The sequence below is a fragment of the Labeo rohita genome, chromosome 11 (assembly GCF_022985175.1).
Source record: "Labeo rohita strain BAU-BD-2019 chromosome 11, IGBB_LRoh.1.0, whole genome shotgun sequence".
Lineage (NCBI taxonomy): Eukaryota > Metazoa > Chordata > Actinopteri > Cypriniformes > Cyprinidae > Labeo > Labeo rohita.
Genome location: NC_066879.1, coordinates 19,704,089 through 19,720,389, shown reverse-complemented (window position 1 = coordinate 19,720,389; position 16,301 = coordinate 19,704,089). Strand labels below are relative to the sequence as shown.

General features: G+C 33.2%; 1 protein-coding gene across 1 annotated transcript in view; it reads left to right on the top strand.

Moving 5' to 3' along the window:
- thsd7bb (thrombospondin, type I, domain containing 7Bb) overlaps positions 1–16,301 on the top strand; it is a 77,720-nt gene that overhangs the window by 48,004 nt on the left and 13,415 nt on the right. Inside the window, 13 exon segments of the mRNA XM_051122845.1 lie at positions 1,113–1,304; positions 3,798–4,041; positions 4,121–4,236; positions 4,343–4,475; positions 6,514–6,617; positions 9,011–9,202; positions 9,295–9,603; positions 10,547–10,725; positions 13,261–13,266; positions 13,450–13,550; positions 13,552–13,602; positions 14,009–14,162; positions 15,201–15,339. Coding sequence (XP_050978802.1) covers positions 1,113–1,304; positions 3,798–4,041; positions 4,121–4,236; positions 4,343–4,475; positions 6,514–6,617; positions 9,011–9,202; positions 9,295–9,603; positions 10,547–10,725; positions 13,261–13,266; positions 13,450–13,550; positions 13,552–13,602; positions 14,009–14,162; positions 15,201–15,339 — 1,920 coding nt within the window.

The following is a 16,301-nucleotide window of genomic DNA, read 5'->3' as shown; positions in this document are numbered from 1 at the left end:
AAAGTCAGAATTGCTCGTTTTTATCTCACAATTCTGACTTTATTTCTCGCAATTGTGTTCATATCTCACAATTATGATAAAAAAGTCTGAATTGCGAGATACAAACTCAGGCAGAATTGCTAGTTTTTATCTCACAATTCTGACTTTATTTCTCACAATTGTGAGTTTATATCACGCATTTCTGAGAAAAAAGAATTGTGAGATTAAAAAGTCGCATTAACTTTTTTTAATTCAGTGGCAGAAACAGGCTTCCATATTGATCTATCCTTACTTCTGTAAGTATTGTAAGTTGTAAATGTAAGTTTTACTTTTTCTTGTTCAAAACATTTACTTAAATAAATGTGGTTCAAATTATTATAAGAAAAAACTAAATCTACTGAAACTTATTCAAATTTATAAGACTATGTCTTGAATTAGGTTTATTTTTATTACACCTTGCACTGATTTTTTTTTCCTGTTTTAAGCGTAAAACTAACAACATTTAGTGAGATTAATGTTTTAAAAAAAATAAGAAATTGCCATTCTTTCCTTCTTTTATTTATTTATGTATTTATTTCATTTTTATTTATTTTTTGTTAGGACACTTCAGAGGACTTTCCAAAGTAAACTGAGTGAAATTTAACATTTAAAATTTTTCTTCACTATTAATTATCAGATAATTATTTTCAAGCTGTCTGTTAATTAAAAAGAACTGCCTTAATGTTGTCCAATCATGGTCTTTGAGAAAAGAATAGAGCAATCAGAATGCTATTAAACTCTTATTTGCATATTATTCTACTTTAATTAAAGAAAAGTGATTGTAAGCCACAAGATAAGAGGAAACCGAAACATTCCTGTGCTTAAAGCAACCCATGATCATTATTTCAATATTCTAATTTTGTTTCTTGGCAGTACATTTAATTGCATATTTCCTTGTGTTGTATTAGAAGAAGATGTTAATTAAATATGCTTGTTTATTGGGAAAGAACAAGTGTTATTCAAAAAGGAAACTGTGAAATGATAATAAACATTATACAGTATGTTGATATAAATAAATAGGAAAGAGGATGAGAATAGAGACTTTTTTTCTTGATTATATGCATTTAATCAAATTTTCTGTCTTTGTATTATAGGTGAGCAGGTCCCAAGTGATCAATGTTCAGGAGATCCTCCTCCAGTTCGGCTGTCATGTGAGATGCCCTGTCCTGGGGACTGTGTGTTGGGACACTGGGGTCCCTGGACTTCCTGCTCCCAATCTTGTTCCAGTAAACACCATGAGGGAAAACAAAGTCGCTCTCGTCTTGTTCTGGCTCTTCCTGGAAAGTGTGAGTTCAGATTGAACATTTGGTTCACAAGCATGCAGCAGTGCACAAGCTGAGCTCTGAATTTCATACATTTCGTCTTGTGAACACTCAAAGAATATAATTATCAAATACACAAAGCGCAAATTATAAAAACGTGTTGGAAATGTAGGGTTTCCAGTTGTTGCAGAACAGCTGGATACGGCAGCCCTCACATACTGAGCTTTATTAAAGTCCTTTTTTGAGACTCTTTCAATTAAATTATTCACAATGCCTCTTTTTAATTCTTTAGACTCTGATTTACCCTGAGTCCAAATCTCTGAACCCCATTTTAAAATGATGTTCTAGTAGTCTTTGTCCTGTCATCGCCTTCTTTTATCCTGGTCCTTATAAAGCAGCTCTTTCCCATGAATTATAGATGGGAAATGACACACTCACACACTTCCTTTATGACACATTCATCAGGGACATATCCTTTGTTTGACCCCTCAAACATATGGCCCTTTCTATATCAGTATATATGTACTGCCATTCAAAAGTTTAGGATCAGTAAGATTTTTAGATGTTCTTTTATTTTAAGTTTCTTATGCTGTATCTATTTGATCAAAATACATAAAAATGTAATTTTTCTGAAATGTTATTGCGATTTAAAATAACAGTTTTCTGTTTTAATGTATTTAAAGATATGATTTATTTTTGTAAAGCAAAGCTGAATTTTCAGCATCATATAACTTCAGTCTTCAGTGTCACATGATCCTTCAGAAATCATTCTAATATGCTGATTTATTATCTATATTGGAAACAGTTGTGCTGCTTAATATTTTTTGGGACCTGTAATACTTTTTTCAGGATTCTTTGATTCTTTGTTTACTCAAAATATAAATTTAGTGTTACAATATATACTACTATTTAACAGTTTGGGGTCAGTACATTTTTCTTGTTCTTTTTTTTTTTTTTTTTACTTTTATTCAGCAAGGATGTGTTAAACTGATAAAAAGTTATAGTAAAGACTTATATTGTTAGAAAAGATTTCTATTTTGAATAAAAGCTGTTCTTTTTAACTTTTTATTCATCAAATATTTAATAATTTAATAAATAATAAACAAATAATATTTTTGTTTGTTTGTTTGTTTTTTTACATAATTTATTCCTGTGATGCAATGCTGAATTTTCAGCATCATTACTCCAGTCTTCAGTGTCACATGATCCTTCAGAAATCATTCTAATATGCTGATTTACTACTCAAGAATCACATATTTCTTTACTATTGCTTTTGAATAATTGAAAGTACTTGCTGAATAATAGTAATTTATATTAAAAATCTTTATATTAAAATTTATATTAAAAAATGTTACTTTCCTTCAAACTATGTATATGTAGACAGTGTGATATATGAATCTAAATATGTGCAGCTAATAATCAATAATTACACTCCCAGTCAAAAGTTTTTGAACAGGAAGATTTTTAATGTTTTTTATAATAAGCCTGCATTTATTTGATCCAAAGTACAGCAAAAACAGTACAATTTTGAAATGTTTTTACTATTTAAAATAACTGCTTTCTATTTGAATATATTTAAAAATATAAATTATTCTTGTGATTTCAAAGCTGAATTTTAGCATCATTACTCCAGTCTCATGATCCTTCAGAAATCATTCTAATATTCTGATTTGCTGCGCCAAAAACATTTATTATTATTATGATGATGTGGAAAACAGCTGAGTAGAATTTTTTCAGGTTTCTCTGATAAATAGAAAGTTCAGAAGAACAGCATTTATCAGAAATAGAAATCTTTTATAACAATATAAATGTCTTTATCATCACTTTTGATCAATTTAAGGCATTCTTGTTAGAAAAATCTATAATTTAAATATTTTATTTATATATATATGTGTGTGTGTCACATGATCCTTCAGAAATCATTGTAATATTCTGATTTGCTGTTCAAGAAACATTTTTATTATGATTATTATGAATATTTAAAACAGTTGAGTACATTTTTTTCCCAGGATTCTTTGATATATATATATATATATATATATATGTGTGTGTGTGTGTGTGTGTGTGTGTGTGTGTATATACACACACACACACAATATTCAGAATATTACAATGATTTCTGAAGGATCATGTGACACTGAAGACTGGAGTAATGATGCTGAAAATTCAGCTTTGAAATCACAGGAATAAATTACATTTTAAAATATATTCAAATAGAAAACAGTTATTTTAAATAGTAAAAATATTTCAGCATATTACTACTTTTGCTGTACTTTGGATCAAATAAATGCAGGCTTGGTGAGCAGAAGAGACTTCTTTAAGAAATTAAAAATCTTACTGTTCAAAAACTTTTGACTGGTAGTGTATATGCAGTATAATACTGTACATGAATAGGCTGCATAGCTAATAAATGATTCTATAATGCTATATTAGATCAATTTTAGTGTATTTGACTAGATTGCTTTTAACAGTTTTGAGATGTAAAAAAGAGACCTACATTTTTTTTTTCGGTTGCAGATGGAAAGCCATGTCCTCTGGCTTCTGAACTGGAGCAGTGGAGGCCCTGTGGCATGGAACCATGCACAGTGTACTACTGGGATGCTTCACCTTGGGATCCCTGTATGCCAAACACCATCACAGACGAGAGTGAAGGTAACAGCACAGCTCCACAGATGGAGAATGATGCCACCTGTGGTACAGGGGTACAGATGCGCCAAGTCACGTGCAGGAGAGCTGGGAATGGACATGTTTTGCCAAAACGGTAAAGGAACACACTATCTTTCATCCTAAATTATGTACAGAACACCATAAAGACCATTTCACACTTGAATCTACTTTAGGTGTCCTGAATCCTCTCGTCCTGACTCAATCCGGTCTTGTCCTTTACCTTGCAAAATCGACTGCATCGTCACACCTTTTAGCGAATGGAGCGCCTGCCCATCTTCTTGTTTATCAGGTAAACATGTAGACTGTTCACCCTAACAACAAGCACGACTTGACAAGCTAAATGTTTTAACTTCATATTTTTTCTCCCAATGTTGTAAACGTCTTTGCTTTTCTAGTAAATGCTACTGCACCAACCCAGTCTCGTCATAGGATCATTATCCAGACATCTGCAAATGGAGGTCAAGAGTGCCCAGATACTCTTTATGAGGAGAGAGAATGTGATCCGCTCCCTCTGTGTCCAACTTACAGGTAATAAGAAACAGCTTTTTCATTTTTTGAAAAAGTGAGAAATGACAAAGTTGGCAAAAAGGTTCATTTTTCTAGTTTAATGCAGGGACGGGGCTAGTGTTGGTCACCCCACTCAAAACTGCTGCTTCTGTTTCTTTTCACAACATCAGTGAACTGCGGTCAGATGAGATGTTGTCAGGCCATATGTCAGTAAAAACTAATTGTCCTGTCCTGTCAGCCATTATACTGTCCTCGCGCTTTAATTGCACACACGAATGTGACAGAGCGCGCTGTAGCCTGTTTCATTTCATATTAAAGTGCAAATGAAACTGCGAGCATGCGTGTCAGATCCACGTCACACATTCAGCAGTGGCAGCTCTTAAAGTAATAGCAGCCAAATAACCTAATAACCCAGCTGCTGTGCTGTCTGTTAATCAAAGAACGAAAGAAAAAAGAGGAAATCAATAACTTTTGTAGCTTTAAGGATTCATCTATATTTAATTTAGTATTTAGTGTTTGATAACTTTATTGAGTTTCTGTATATTTCTGATTTGCTGAAGGGTGCAGGTAAATGTGACATTTATTATAATAGGTTTATGTGAAGATTGTTTTAAGTTCACTTAAATTAAAAGTTGTTATTTGTCGAAGTGTAAGAAATGTTAAAATTGATAGCTCTCGATTATACTGTAATGCTAAATGGTTATAGTCAATGGTTAAATATTTTTAAAAAAAGAACAATTTCCTAGAGAAATCAGTAATCACCTTCAGTCATAAAAAAAGTTAACAAAATTAAAAATATACTGTCTTTAGATTTTATATATATTACGTTTTTTAAAGAAGTCTCTTAAGCTCACCAAGGCTACATTTATTTGATAAAAATACAGTAATATTGTAAAATATTATTGCAATAAAAAATGACTGGTTTCTGTTTTACTATATTTTAAAATATTACTTATTGCTGTGATGCAAAGCTGAATTTTCAGCATCCATTACTCCAGTTTTCAGTGTCACATTATTATAAATCATATTAATATGCTGATTTGGTGTTCAAGAAACATTTCTTATTATTGTCGATGTTGAAAACAGTTGTTCTGTTTAACATTTTTGAGGAGATTGTGATGTTTTTTTCCAGGATTCTTTGATGAATATAAAGTTCAAAAAAACATTAATTTGAAATAAACATTTTATGTTAGAAATGTAATTACTATGACGTCTGCATCAATTAAATGCATGCCTTCTGAGTAAAATATTAATTTCTGTAAGTTTTAATCAGTAGTGCTACGTATACACTGTAAAAAAACAAAAAAACACAATTTGTTGAGTCAACTTAAAATTATTTGTTACCCTGCTTCCTTTTAATTTTAAGTTCAGTCAACTAAAATAAGTTTAGTCAACTTGAAATGTTAAGTTGTACTGTGACAACTTAGATATTTGAGTTGACTAAACCAAAAAATTGGTTTGTTAAACTTAAAAGCTGTGCTTGTTACCCAGCTGCCTTAAAATTTTAAGCTGAATGAACTCAAATATCTAAGTTGTCACTTAGTACAACTTAACATTTTAAGTCAACTTTTTTGAGTTGACTGAACTTAAAATTTTAAGGCATATCATAAACGTATCAACGTTTAAGGCACATCATAAACGTATCAACTTATTATAACACTACAACAGTGTGTTCATAATTAAGATAATGCATTATAATAATGTGGTAAGACACTCCAATTTGCATTATCAAGCAGAAAAACAAGCTGTTTATACAGCTAAAAATAGCTGGATGCGGATGAAACTGAAAGCTAAACCCATAAAAATTACAAACTCTCATGGCAAAAATAAGGTGGATAAAGTACCTATTAAAATATTGAGCATTTTTTTTAAATCACCCAAGACAGAAAAATGGCCAAATGTGCTCAAACCATATGCAACATGTGGTGTTACTTCATTAAAATGTGGTAATTTGTATCCCTACTAGATGTGCCAACAAAATACAAAATGTTCATAAAATATAATTGGATATAAGCCAGACACCGCAACATGTTTTCTGTGCACTGATGTTTCCTGGCAGATGGCAGACCCACCGCTGGCATCAGTGCATTCTGGTACCTGATTCGGTGAGGCAGGCTGTGGGTGGGCCCGCAGAGGCATGCGGTATTGGCCTAGAGACAAGAGGTAAGTGACAGTTTAGGATCTCTGTATGATTTAAAGTTTTATTAGGAAAGTTCTGCAAAACCGGGGTTACTGTAGGACGGTAACTTATAGTGGCGATTCGTAGGGACTTCTTAACTGCCTGAAGCTTTTTTTCCTTTCCTTGCAATTTTCCCTATACTCTCCTGTCTTATAGAAAGTTGTCAAGATGTCAGAAAGGACACACAGCGTGGTGTGACATCTGACATCTCCGTCCCCGGGCCCTTTTTAAAATATCCTGCTGGTGCTTCATGTAAATTTAAAGGTGCTGGCCTATCAAGACACAGCGGGGATCCTTTCAAAGAGCGGTTTGCAGTGTCAGTTTTGGAAAATGAGAAGAGTATTTCTTAGCAAATAAACGATTCCCTCAAGTTGAGCTCAGCGGGTGTCATTTAGGAAACACCAGCAGAATGATTATCTATGTAAATTCTTATTTAAATTGTTCACACTTTACGTGAGAAGGTTTAACCAACGTTTCCCACATTTGTTCTGCTTATTTAGGATGAATGAGGCCCAGTATGTTACTGCAAGCCCCAGAATGTATTTATACACCTGTAAGGATCGCTAAAACGATAACGATAATTATCGCGCGATATAAATTAGCAAGAGTTCGATAAATGTTCGATATAATGTTTATGTGGCAAAGGCGGAATGAAAAAGTATTTGAATCGTGCCACACGGACCGTTTATCCGCTCAGATCAAAGTTCAAACGTGTTGTATTTTAATATATTATTAATGCAGATATTTATTAAATGTATTGAAGGAGGAGTAATGGGATATAATTACAGTATTTTTTGTGTTTAAGCTACTAAATGTACGTTATTTAGACTACTGTTTTTATACAAATACATAGAAACCATATTACATTTTTACCATAGTATATTTAGGTGCTATATTTGTGGTTTTAACTGTGATTGCCATGATCTAAATGTATGCTACTATGAAAGACCAATGGTTAATAAAAAGAAAGAAAAAAAACTCAGAATAATTAAATTTCACCATTTAAAAATGAGGTTGCTACATTTTTTACCGATATTTTGATAATGAACATAAATCTATATCTGCATCCTAACTTAAGATATTATCAATTGTGTATTTCTAAGACAAAAAAAGTTATATTATTGTTATTAATATTATGAGGCAACGCAAACCTGTTTCTTGAATTGAAATAATATCACTCATTAGAACATTTCTTATTATTTTTAATTGAAATAAATTCTGTCATCATTTGCTTACCTTGGGCCCTATAAAATTTTTTATTTTTTTCCAAATTCCATTTTTTCCATTTTAGTTTTTCTAGACTCGGTTTTGATGGTTACATTAAAAAATATTAATCAAAAAAGCATGTCTAATTAATTGAAATTGTGAAACTTACACATTTTAACAGCATTGTAATAAAAGTTTAACAAAAAAAATTTTTAAGGCCCTATGAAATGCTTAATTTTTTTCTCAAATTCAGTTTTATTTTTTCCTAATTTTTTTATGTTATTTTTCTGGATTCCATTTGAATGGTTTCATTTAAATTTGAATAAAGCATCTCTACACTAACTGATTTTATTTAAAAAAAAAAAAAAAAAGTATTATTATATTTATTTATTTTTTTTTTTTTTTTTTTTTTTTTTTTTTTTTTTTTTCTGAAATTTTTCAGAAATCATTCTTTTCTGGTAAATAATTTTTCTAGTAAATATTCCATTATTTTATGAAATGTTATTATTATTAGTAGTAGTACTATCATTAAGTAATATATTTCTGTCAAAGTTTCTCGACGTTAAACCAAACTTTTATTTTGATGGGTTGTTGTGAAGACCTTGAATTTTGTGTTTGTATAAGATATGATGATAGTTTTTTCTCAAAAGAAACTGTAAAATGCTTATGAAGTGACTCTCAAAGCAGTTCTAGAGATTATGTTTATGTGTTCATGTATATTTCGAGGCAGCAGAGGCTTAAAATACTGCGAGCATCACATGTGGTTCACTATGTGTGTAGTAAACAAAACCACGTATCTACGCCGTTCATTCAAACAGAGACACGCAAAACGTAGGATTCATATTTAAATAGTATTTTGTAACTTAATATTCACAGACACTAGTCCATATCATGTTTTGATTTAAGTGTACTAACCTACTTTTGATGTATTCATTCAAAATTCTGCAAATTCGGTGATATTCCAGGTTATACAGTAAATTCTATTTTTATTTTAAGCTATTCCAGCTGTGTTTAAAAAAGAAATACTATGCCATTTTTTAAAATATCACCTTTTTGTGTTCCAGAGAAGTAAATTTTCACTTTTGATGAAGTGTGAAAGTGTCAAATTTGATCCTACTAAGAGCAATATAACTATTATTTAACATCTTTTCCCTCTCTGTCGTGTTTTCAGAGGTGACGTGTGTTGGTGCGGATGATTCTCCAGCAGATATGATTGACTGTGTGAGATGGGCTGGAGTGATGCCTGTCCCGGTGAGGGAATGTCGTGTGCCATGCAGAGATGAATGTAGCTTCACCTCCTGGAGCAGATTCACCCAGTGTCAAGGCTGTGGAAGTTGGCGCACTCGTACCCGATCTCTGATAGGTAACATGTTCAACCATAAACTATTCTGATTATCTAACGCTTTTCCAAAAGCACACATAAATACCAAGGTCTCCTTTCATCCAAACTCTCAGGTCGCAGTAAGAAGCGCTGGCGCTGCCAACAGGAAGAGTTGTTTCCTCTCCAGGAGAAAGAAGCCTGTCCTTGTTCTGAATTTCACACCCAGCCTCAAGGTTCCTGGTCCCCTTGTTTGCTCTCACCAGCAAAGAACACTGCTGGCCATCCTTTCATCCAAGGAGTTTCCCACCAAGGCCAAAAGGCAGTCCAAGACTGGCGAGCTCAGAGGAAGAACAGTGAATGTGGGCACGGGAAACGCTATAGAGCTCTTGCCTGTCTGGATCACCTGGGACGATTGGTGGAGCCAGCTCTCTGCAGCAGCCCTGGTGATGCATTCTTCTAAAAATATATTATTTTTAATAAATAAAAATAAAAAAATAAAAATATATATATTTATTTATTTATTTATTATTGAGACTTTTTGAAACTAAACCTGCATGCCATTTCTCTGGATTTCTTTGCATTTTCTGCACATTAATTTATATAATTGTATAAAATGTCATATTTATATATATATATATATATATATATATATATGTGTGTATATGTAAAATATGACATTTTATAAAATTATATATATATATATAATTTTAATATTTTATTGTTTTGTATTATTAATATTTATATTGTATATTCCACCAATGTCTAAGGAAGTGGCATGTATGCTGTTACAGGTTATGAATTTGAATTATGAAATTAATTATTTATTTTGCAGCCTTTTTGAAACTTAAAGTGCATGCCATTTCTTGGAATTTTTTTGGATTTTCTGCACATTCATTTATATAATTTTAGAAAATGTCATATTATATATATATATATATATATATATATATATAAAATGATAACAAAAATACAGTATTTTTTGTTTTGTATTATTAATTTTTATATTGTATTTTCCACCAATGTCTAAGGAAGTGGCATGTATGCTGTCACAGGTTATGATTAAAATGATGAAATTAATTATTTTTGCAGCCTTTTTTAAACTAAAAGTGCATGCCATTTCTCTGGATTTCTTTGGATTTTCTGCACATCAACTTATATAATTTTAGAAAATGTTATAAATATATATAATATATATTATATATGGATCCCCTTCCCCTCTCTGTCTCCCACTCGCTTCCTGTCATATCTCCACTGTCCTATCTAACAAATGCAAAAACGTGAAAATTATACCAAAAAATATATATAAAAATACACATTTTTTTATTACTACTATTTATATTGTATATTCCACCAATGTCTAAGAAAGTGACGTGTACGCAGTTACAGGTTATGAAGAGGAATCATGTCATGTACCTTGTTCTACCGACTGTAAACTGAGTGAGTGGTCGAATTGGTCAGCCTGCAGCGCCTCTTGTGGTGGGGGTGTAAAAGTTCGCTCTCAATGGCTACGAGAGAAGCCTTTCAATGGAGGTCGACCCTGCCCAAAACTCAATTACAAAAATCAGGTGAGAATGATTGTTCAATTCTACTTCTACCTTATTGATCTTGTAAGAAATGTAGAAACTAATTAGTCCTCACAAGACACAAGCTGTTCTGAGAAATTAAAATATCCAGAGACCTTTAGCTGTTATTGATAATAGAGCCGTTCAGTCTTTTTAAATTAGCCTGAAGGAACAATCACCTGCTGTGAAATTATAAATGCCCACACTATGCTTAAATTATATGTTTTCATAAATACTATATCTTCATCTGTGTATGGGAGTCACAGAAGACAAGACAGTGTGTGTGTGTAAACCTACTGTTTAATTTATTATTCATTTGGTTTGACTTAGTGGGTCTTCCCCAGACTGCCCACTTTCTGTTTCCACAATGTTACTCAACCACATTCTATTCTAGTAAGACAACACTGGAGAGGATCAAGACCTCTAGGGATTGAACCTCTTATCCCCCCCTGCTTTTTTGCTCTTTTTCCTTTTATTTCACTCTCTTTATTTTATATTCCATCAGGGCAGGTCAAGCAACATTAAAGTTTCATGGATCTGAACTGGAGTTGGCAAGCGTTTCCTTCAGCTCAGTTTCCCTCATATAAATGAACCACTAAATAAGGAATCTACGGTGGGGGGCAAACATGTCCAATAGATACTAACGGAAAATCTGTCCCTTTCTTTTCCCTTTTCCTTTTTTCTTTTTCTTTGTCTTTTCCATTTTCCGTCTGTTTCCCTTCCTTTTACTTTCCTCTTCCTCCTCCTTTTCTTTTACTTTTCTTTCTACTTTTATTCCATTTCCTTTCTTTCCCTTCTTCCTCTTCATTTTAATTAATTTCCTTTTTTTTTCCTTTCACTTCCCTTTCCTTCTGCATTCATTCTATAACCTTTCCTTTTTCATTCCTTTTCCTATTCCTTTTTTGTTTCCTTTCCATTTCCGTATTCTTTGAATTTTATTTTTCCTTTTAATTTTTTCCTTGTTCATTTGCTTTGTTTTACTTTCTGTTCTCTTTTTCTTTTCCCGTTTCCTTCCCCTTTTTCCTGTTCCATCTTTTTCTTTTCCCATTAATTTCCTTTCTCTTCCTTTCAATTCCTTTTCTTGCTGTTCATTCCATTTCCTTTCTCTTTTCTTTTCTCCTTTTACCTTTTCCATTTCCTTATTCTTTTCATTTCCATCCTTCCCCTTTCCTTCCCCCATTTCCTGTTTCTTCTTTTTCTTTCCCCATTAATTTCCTTTCTCTTCCTTTCAATTCCTTTTCTTTCTGTGTTCATTTCATTCCATTTCCTTTCTCTTTTCTTTTCCCCTTTCTTTTTCCTTTTCCATTTCCTTATTCTTTTCATTTCCGTCCTTCCCCTTTCCTTCCCCTTTTTCCTGTTACATATTTTTCTTTCCCCATTCATTTCCTTTCTTTTTCTTTCACTTCCTCTTCTTTATGTATTAATTCCATTTTCTTTTTCTTTTCCTTTCCTTTTGATTCCTTCCCATTTCCTTATTCTTTTAATTTCCTTCCTTTTTCTTTCGTTCTTTACTTATTTGCTTTGCTTTACTTTTTCTTCCCTTTCCCCCCTTTCCTTCCCCATTAATTTCCTCTTACTCTTCCATTCACTTCCTTTCTTTCTGAATTCATTCCATTTCCTTTCTCTTTCCTTTCTTTTTCTTTTCATATTTCTTTACTTTTCTGTTTCCTTTCCATTTCCTTATTCTTTTCATTTCCTTCCTTTTCCTTTCCTTTTCTTTCTTTCCTGATTCATTTGCTTTACTTTACTTTCTCTGCTTTTTCTTTTCCCCTTTCATTCCCGTTTCCTGTTTCATCCTTGTTTTCTTTCCCCAATATGTCCTCTTTCTCTTCCTTTCGTTTCCTTTTCTTTTTGCATTCATTCCATTTCCTTTTCCATTTCCGATTCTTTTACTTTTCTGTTTCCTTCCATTTCCTTATTCTTTTAATTTCCTTCCTTTTTCATTCTTTTTCTTTTCCCCTTTTTTCCTGTTCCATCTTTTTCTTCCCCCCATTAATTTCCTCTTTCTCTTCCTTTCACTTTTTTCCTTTTCTTTTCCATTTCCATGTTTAATTTCCTTATTCATTTCTTTTGCTTGCTTTACTTCCCTTTCCATTCTCCTTTCTTTTTCCCATTTCGTTTCCTTTCCAATTTCCTCTTTTTTTGCTCATTAATTTTCCTCTTCCCTTTATATCCTTTTCTTTCTGAATCCTTTCCATTTCCTGTTCCATACTTTTTCGTTTCCTTTCTCTATTCTTTTAATTCCTTTTTTCTTTCCTTTTGTTTACTTATTGCTTTATTTTCCTTTCCATTCCTTTGCTTTCTTCTTTCTTGTCATTAATTTCCTCCACCTTTCATATCCTTTTCTTTACGTTTGTTCCATTTCATTTCTCATTTCTTTTAATTTTCCAATACCTTTTCTTTCCTCACCCTTATTTTCATTTCCTGTCTTTTTATTCATTTTGTTTCCTTCCTTTCCTCATTCATTTGCTTTTCCTTTACAACCCCCTTTGTGGTTTTGCTGCTGGTCATGTTCTGCTGATATGAATATCTACAAAGGCTCAGGTGAGTACCTTAGAGAATTGTGTGTGTTTGCGTGTGTGTTTATAATATTTTGTCCTGAAGTGTCTGGTCTGTCTGCTTGTATAAGCATTAGCATTACATACATGTTTACACAGAGACACACAAAACACACACTTGTGTGCATGCTGCCAAAACTAAAAACATAGCTGTCTTGTCTGTGAGCAGGTGTCTGAGGTACTGCCCTGTTACTCTGACTGCAGTCAGTATGTGTGGGAAGTGGAGTCCTGGTCCATGTGTGTCCTAAACCCACCAAACAATTTCACGAACGCCGAATCAACCCAGCCTGTGTGGAGAGGGCTTCCGGACCGGCAAAATCCGGTGAGCTCAAAAAAGTTGAATTAATAAGAAGTTGTCTTGTACTGAAAATGTCTTTTCAAATGTCCCCATTCCGCCACAGAACAGCAGAACAATATATTGTGTTTTAGCTCGGTGGGACAATGACAAAACAGATCCTGTGTGCGTCACACAGCAAAATTGTCCCATAAGTCAGCGTTCAAAACCGAGGAGAGGTCACAACAGTGCCAAACAGATTCATGGGGTCATAACTCTGCTTCTTAAAGATAAGTGAGGTCGTAACTCTGCCCTTCAGATGAAAGTGAGGTCGGGGGGGGATGATAGGAAACCATACAGTGTTTTCTATTTGTATTTGTGCACTCACCTTGTAACATTTTCTTTGCTTATGAGGTGCCTTAGACGATAACATTTGTTTGTCTCTGATCTAAAGCTGCCTAAAAAGAGGAGGAGAAAACCAAGTTGAGGTTGTGGATGACTCACTGTGTGACCAGGAGGAAAAGCCAATCAGAGTCGAGCGCTGTCTACTGCCATGCCCCGCCCACTGTGTGACATCAGAGTGGAGCCAGTGGACCAAATGTACCGTGGTCAGTTTCTGATGGATGAATGGATGGAGTGGCTGACGAATGGATAATGAAACGTCAGGATAGAGGGAAGTTTGTCATGACGGGATGATTAAAATAAAGCGTTTATTGCTTTAGTAAATATATTGCAGTGGATTTGACAAAATGATTCATGGTGCTACTGAAATACATGACAGGTAACAAAATCAAACTTTTATTATACATATAAATCTGAACTTTTTTTTTTAATTGTCCACTGGAGAATAGCAGAACCTAATCTTCCTGGGTTGTTGAGAATCCTGCAATGACTTCATTAGTGATTAAATAATCTTAATTCATATCTAAAAAATGCCTAAAATGTGCATTGAGGTTTCTGTAGTAATTATAATCAGACTGTATTAAGGGAATGTTTCTTATGCAAGTTTAGCACTTCATTTGTGGCACTGTTGATTATCAATAAAAATAATTGTGGCTCATCCCTACAGTATTAAAAACAAGCTTGTGTTGAAAATGCATTACTGTAAACAATGAATGGGAGAAATCCCTATTAGGATATTTGTGACCCTGGACCACAAAACCAGTCATAAGTAGCGCATAACGATATATTTGTAGCAAAAGCCAGAAATACATTGTATGGGTCAAAATTATCCTTTTTCTTTTATGCCAAAAATCATTAGGATATTAAGTAAAGATCATGTTCCATGAAGGTATTTTGTAAATTTCCTACCATAAATATATCAAAACTTAATTTTTGATTAGTAATATGCATTGCTGAGAACCTTATTTGGACAAATTTAAAGCGATTTTATATTCAATATTTCGATTTTTTTTTTTTTTTTTGCACCCTCAGATTCCTGATTTTTAAATATTGACATTTTCAAATGTTGTATCTTGGCGAAATATTGTCCTATCCTAACAAACAATACATCAATGAAAAGCTTATTTATTCAGCTTTCAGATGATTTAAAATCAAATTGACCCTTATGACTGGTTTTGTGTTCCAGGGTCACATATATGCAAGATTATGTATTGCAATTCTGATTTATGCCTGCATTCTTCCAGGATTGTAATGACGGTGATTTGAGATGGAGGAGTAGAAGTGTCTTGAGGTGGCCAGAAGGAGATCATACCTGCCCTGATCTAAACCAGACTCAAGCCTGTATCAATATGACCTGTCTCAAATACTCCTACGTTTACTCAGGTGCTGTTACAAGTGTTCACACTTTCACGATTTATACACTCTAAAAAAAATGCTGGGTTAAAAACAACCCAACTTGGGTTATTTGGCAACCCAGCGCTGGGTAAATATTGGACAGAACACATGCTGGGTTATTTTGACCCAGCTGGTTGGGTAAATGTTTTTACCAAACATGTTGCTTTATTTTATTTAAAACAACTATTGTTTAAAAATGATTATAAAAATGATATAGGCAACAACAATAATCAGAAGATGAACATTTATTATTAAGCAAGAACACATGGACAAAATACAAGACAAACTAAATTTATTTGGGTGAATACAGCATAGTTTACAATATTACATACATTTAAACTCGTTTAACAAGCATTTTAGACATAAAAATGTAACATTTAAAAGTAGAATTTTAATTTTAGTGTATTCAACCGTTCTCTGTAATCGCTTTTTACCGAAAAAGTGCTAATTCTCATGTCGGTGTGATGTCGAAATCTGAGCCGGTGAGGGGCTGCTGTTCACCGGGTTAACTGCAAACTTCAGTTTGCGGCCTCACGTTTCACTTGCTGACGCAGCTGACTGACATCTCGTCCTTATGTTGTGTTGCGTAAAATAATACAATTTACAGCACAGTAAAGACTTCATAAATTAAATAAAATGTATACAAACCTTTATTTCACTGAAGAAGTACAAAATCAGCGGTGCTGAGAACCACTCTGTCCTGTAGAGGACTCAAAAAAGCCTGTATCTGACTGTAACTCAGCAGCTGGGTTGTTTTGTCCAGAGACAGGCTTAACCCATCGGTTGAGTAGAAAAAAATAACCCAGCGTTAAAAATGACCCAGCAACTTAGTTACAGAAAAACTACCCAGCACCTGGGTAAAAAAATATTAAAAATAACCCAATAAAATGACCCAACGAGCCGAACCCAGCATTTTTTCGAGTATAGTTTGTAAAATGTGTTCTGTGCAC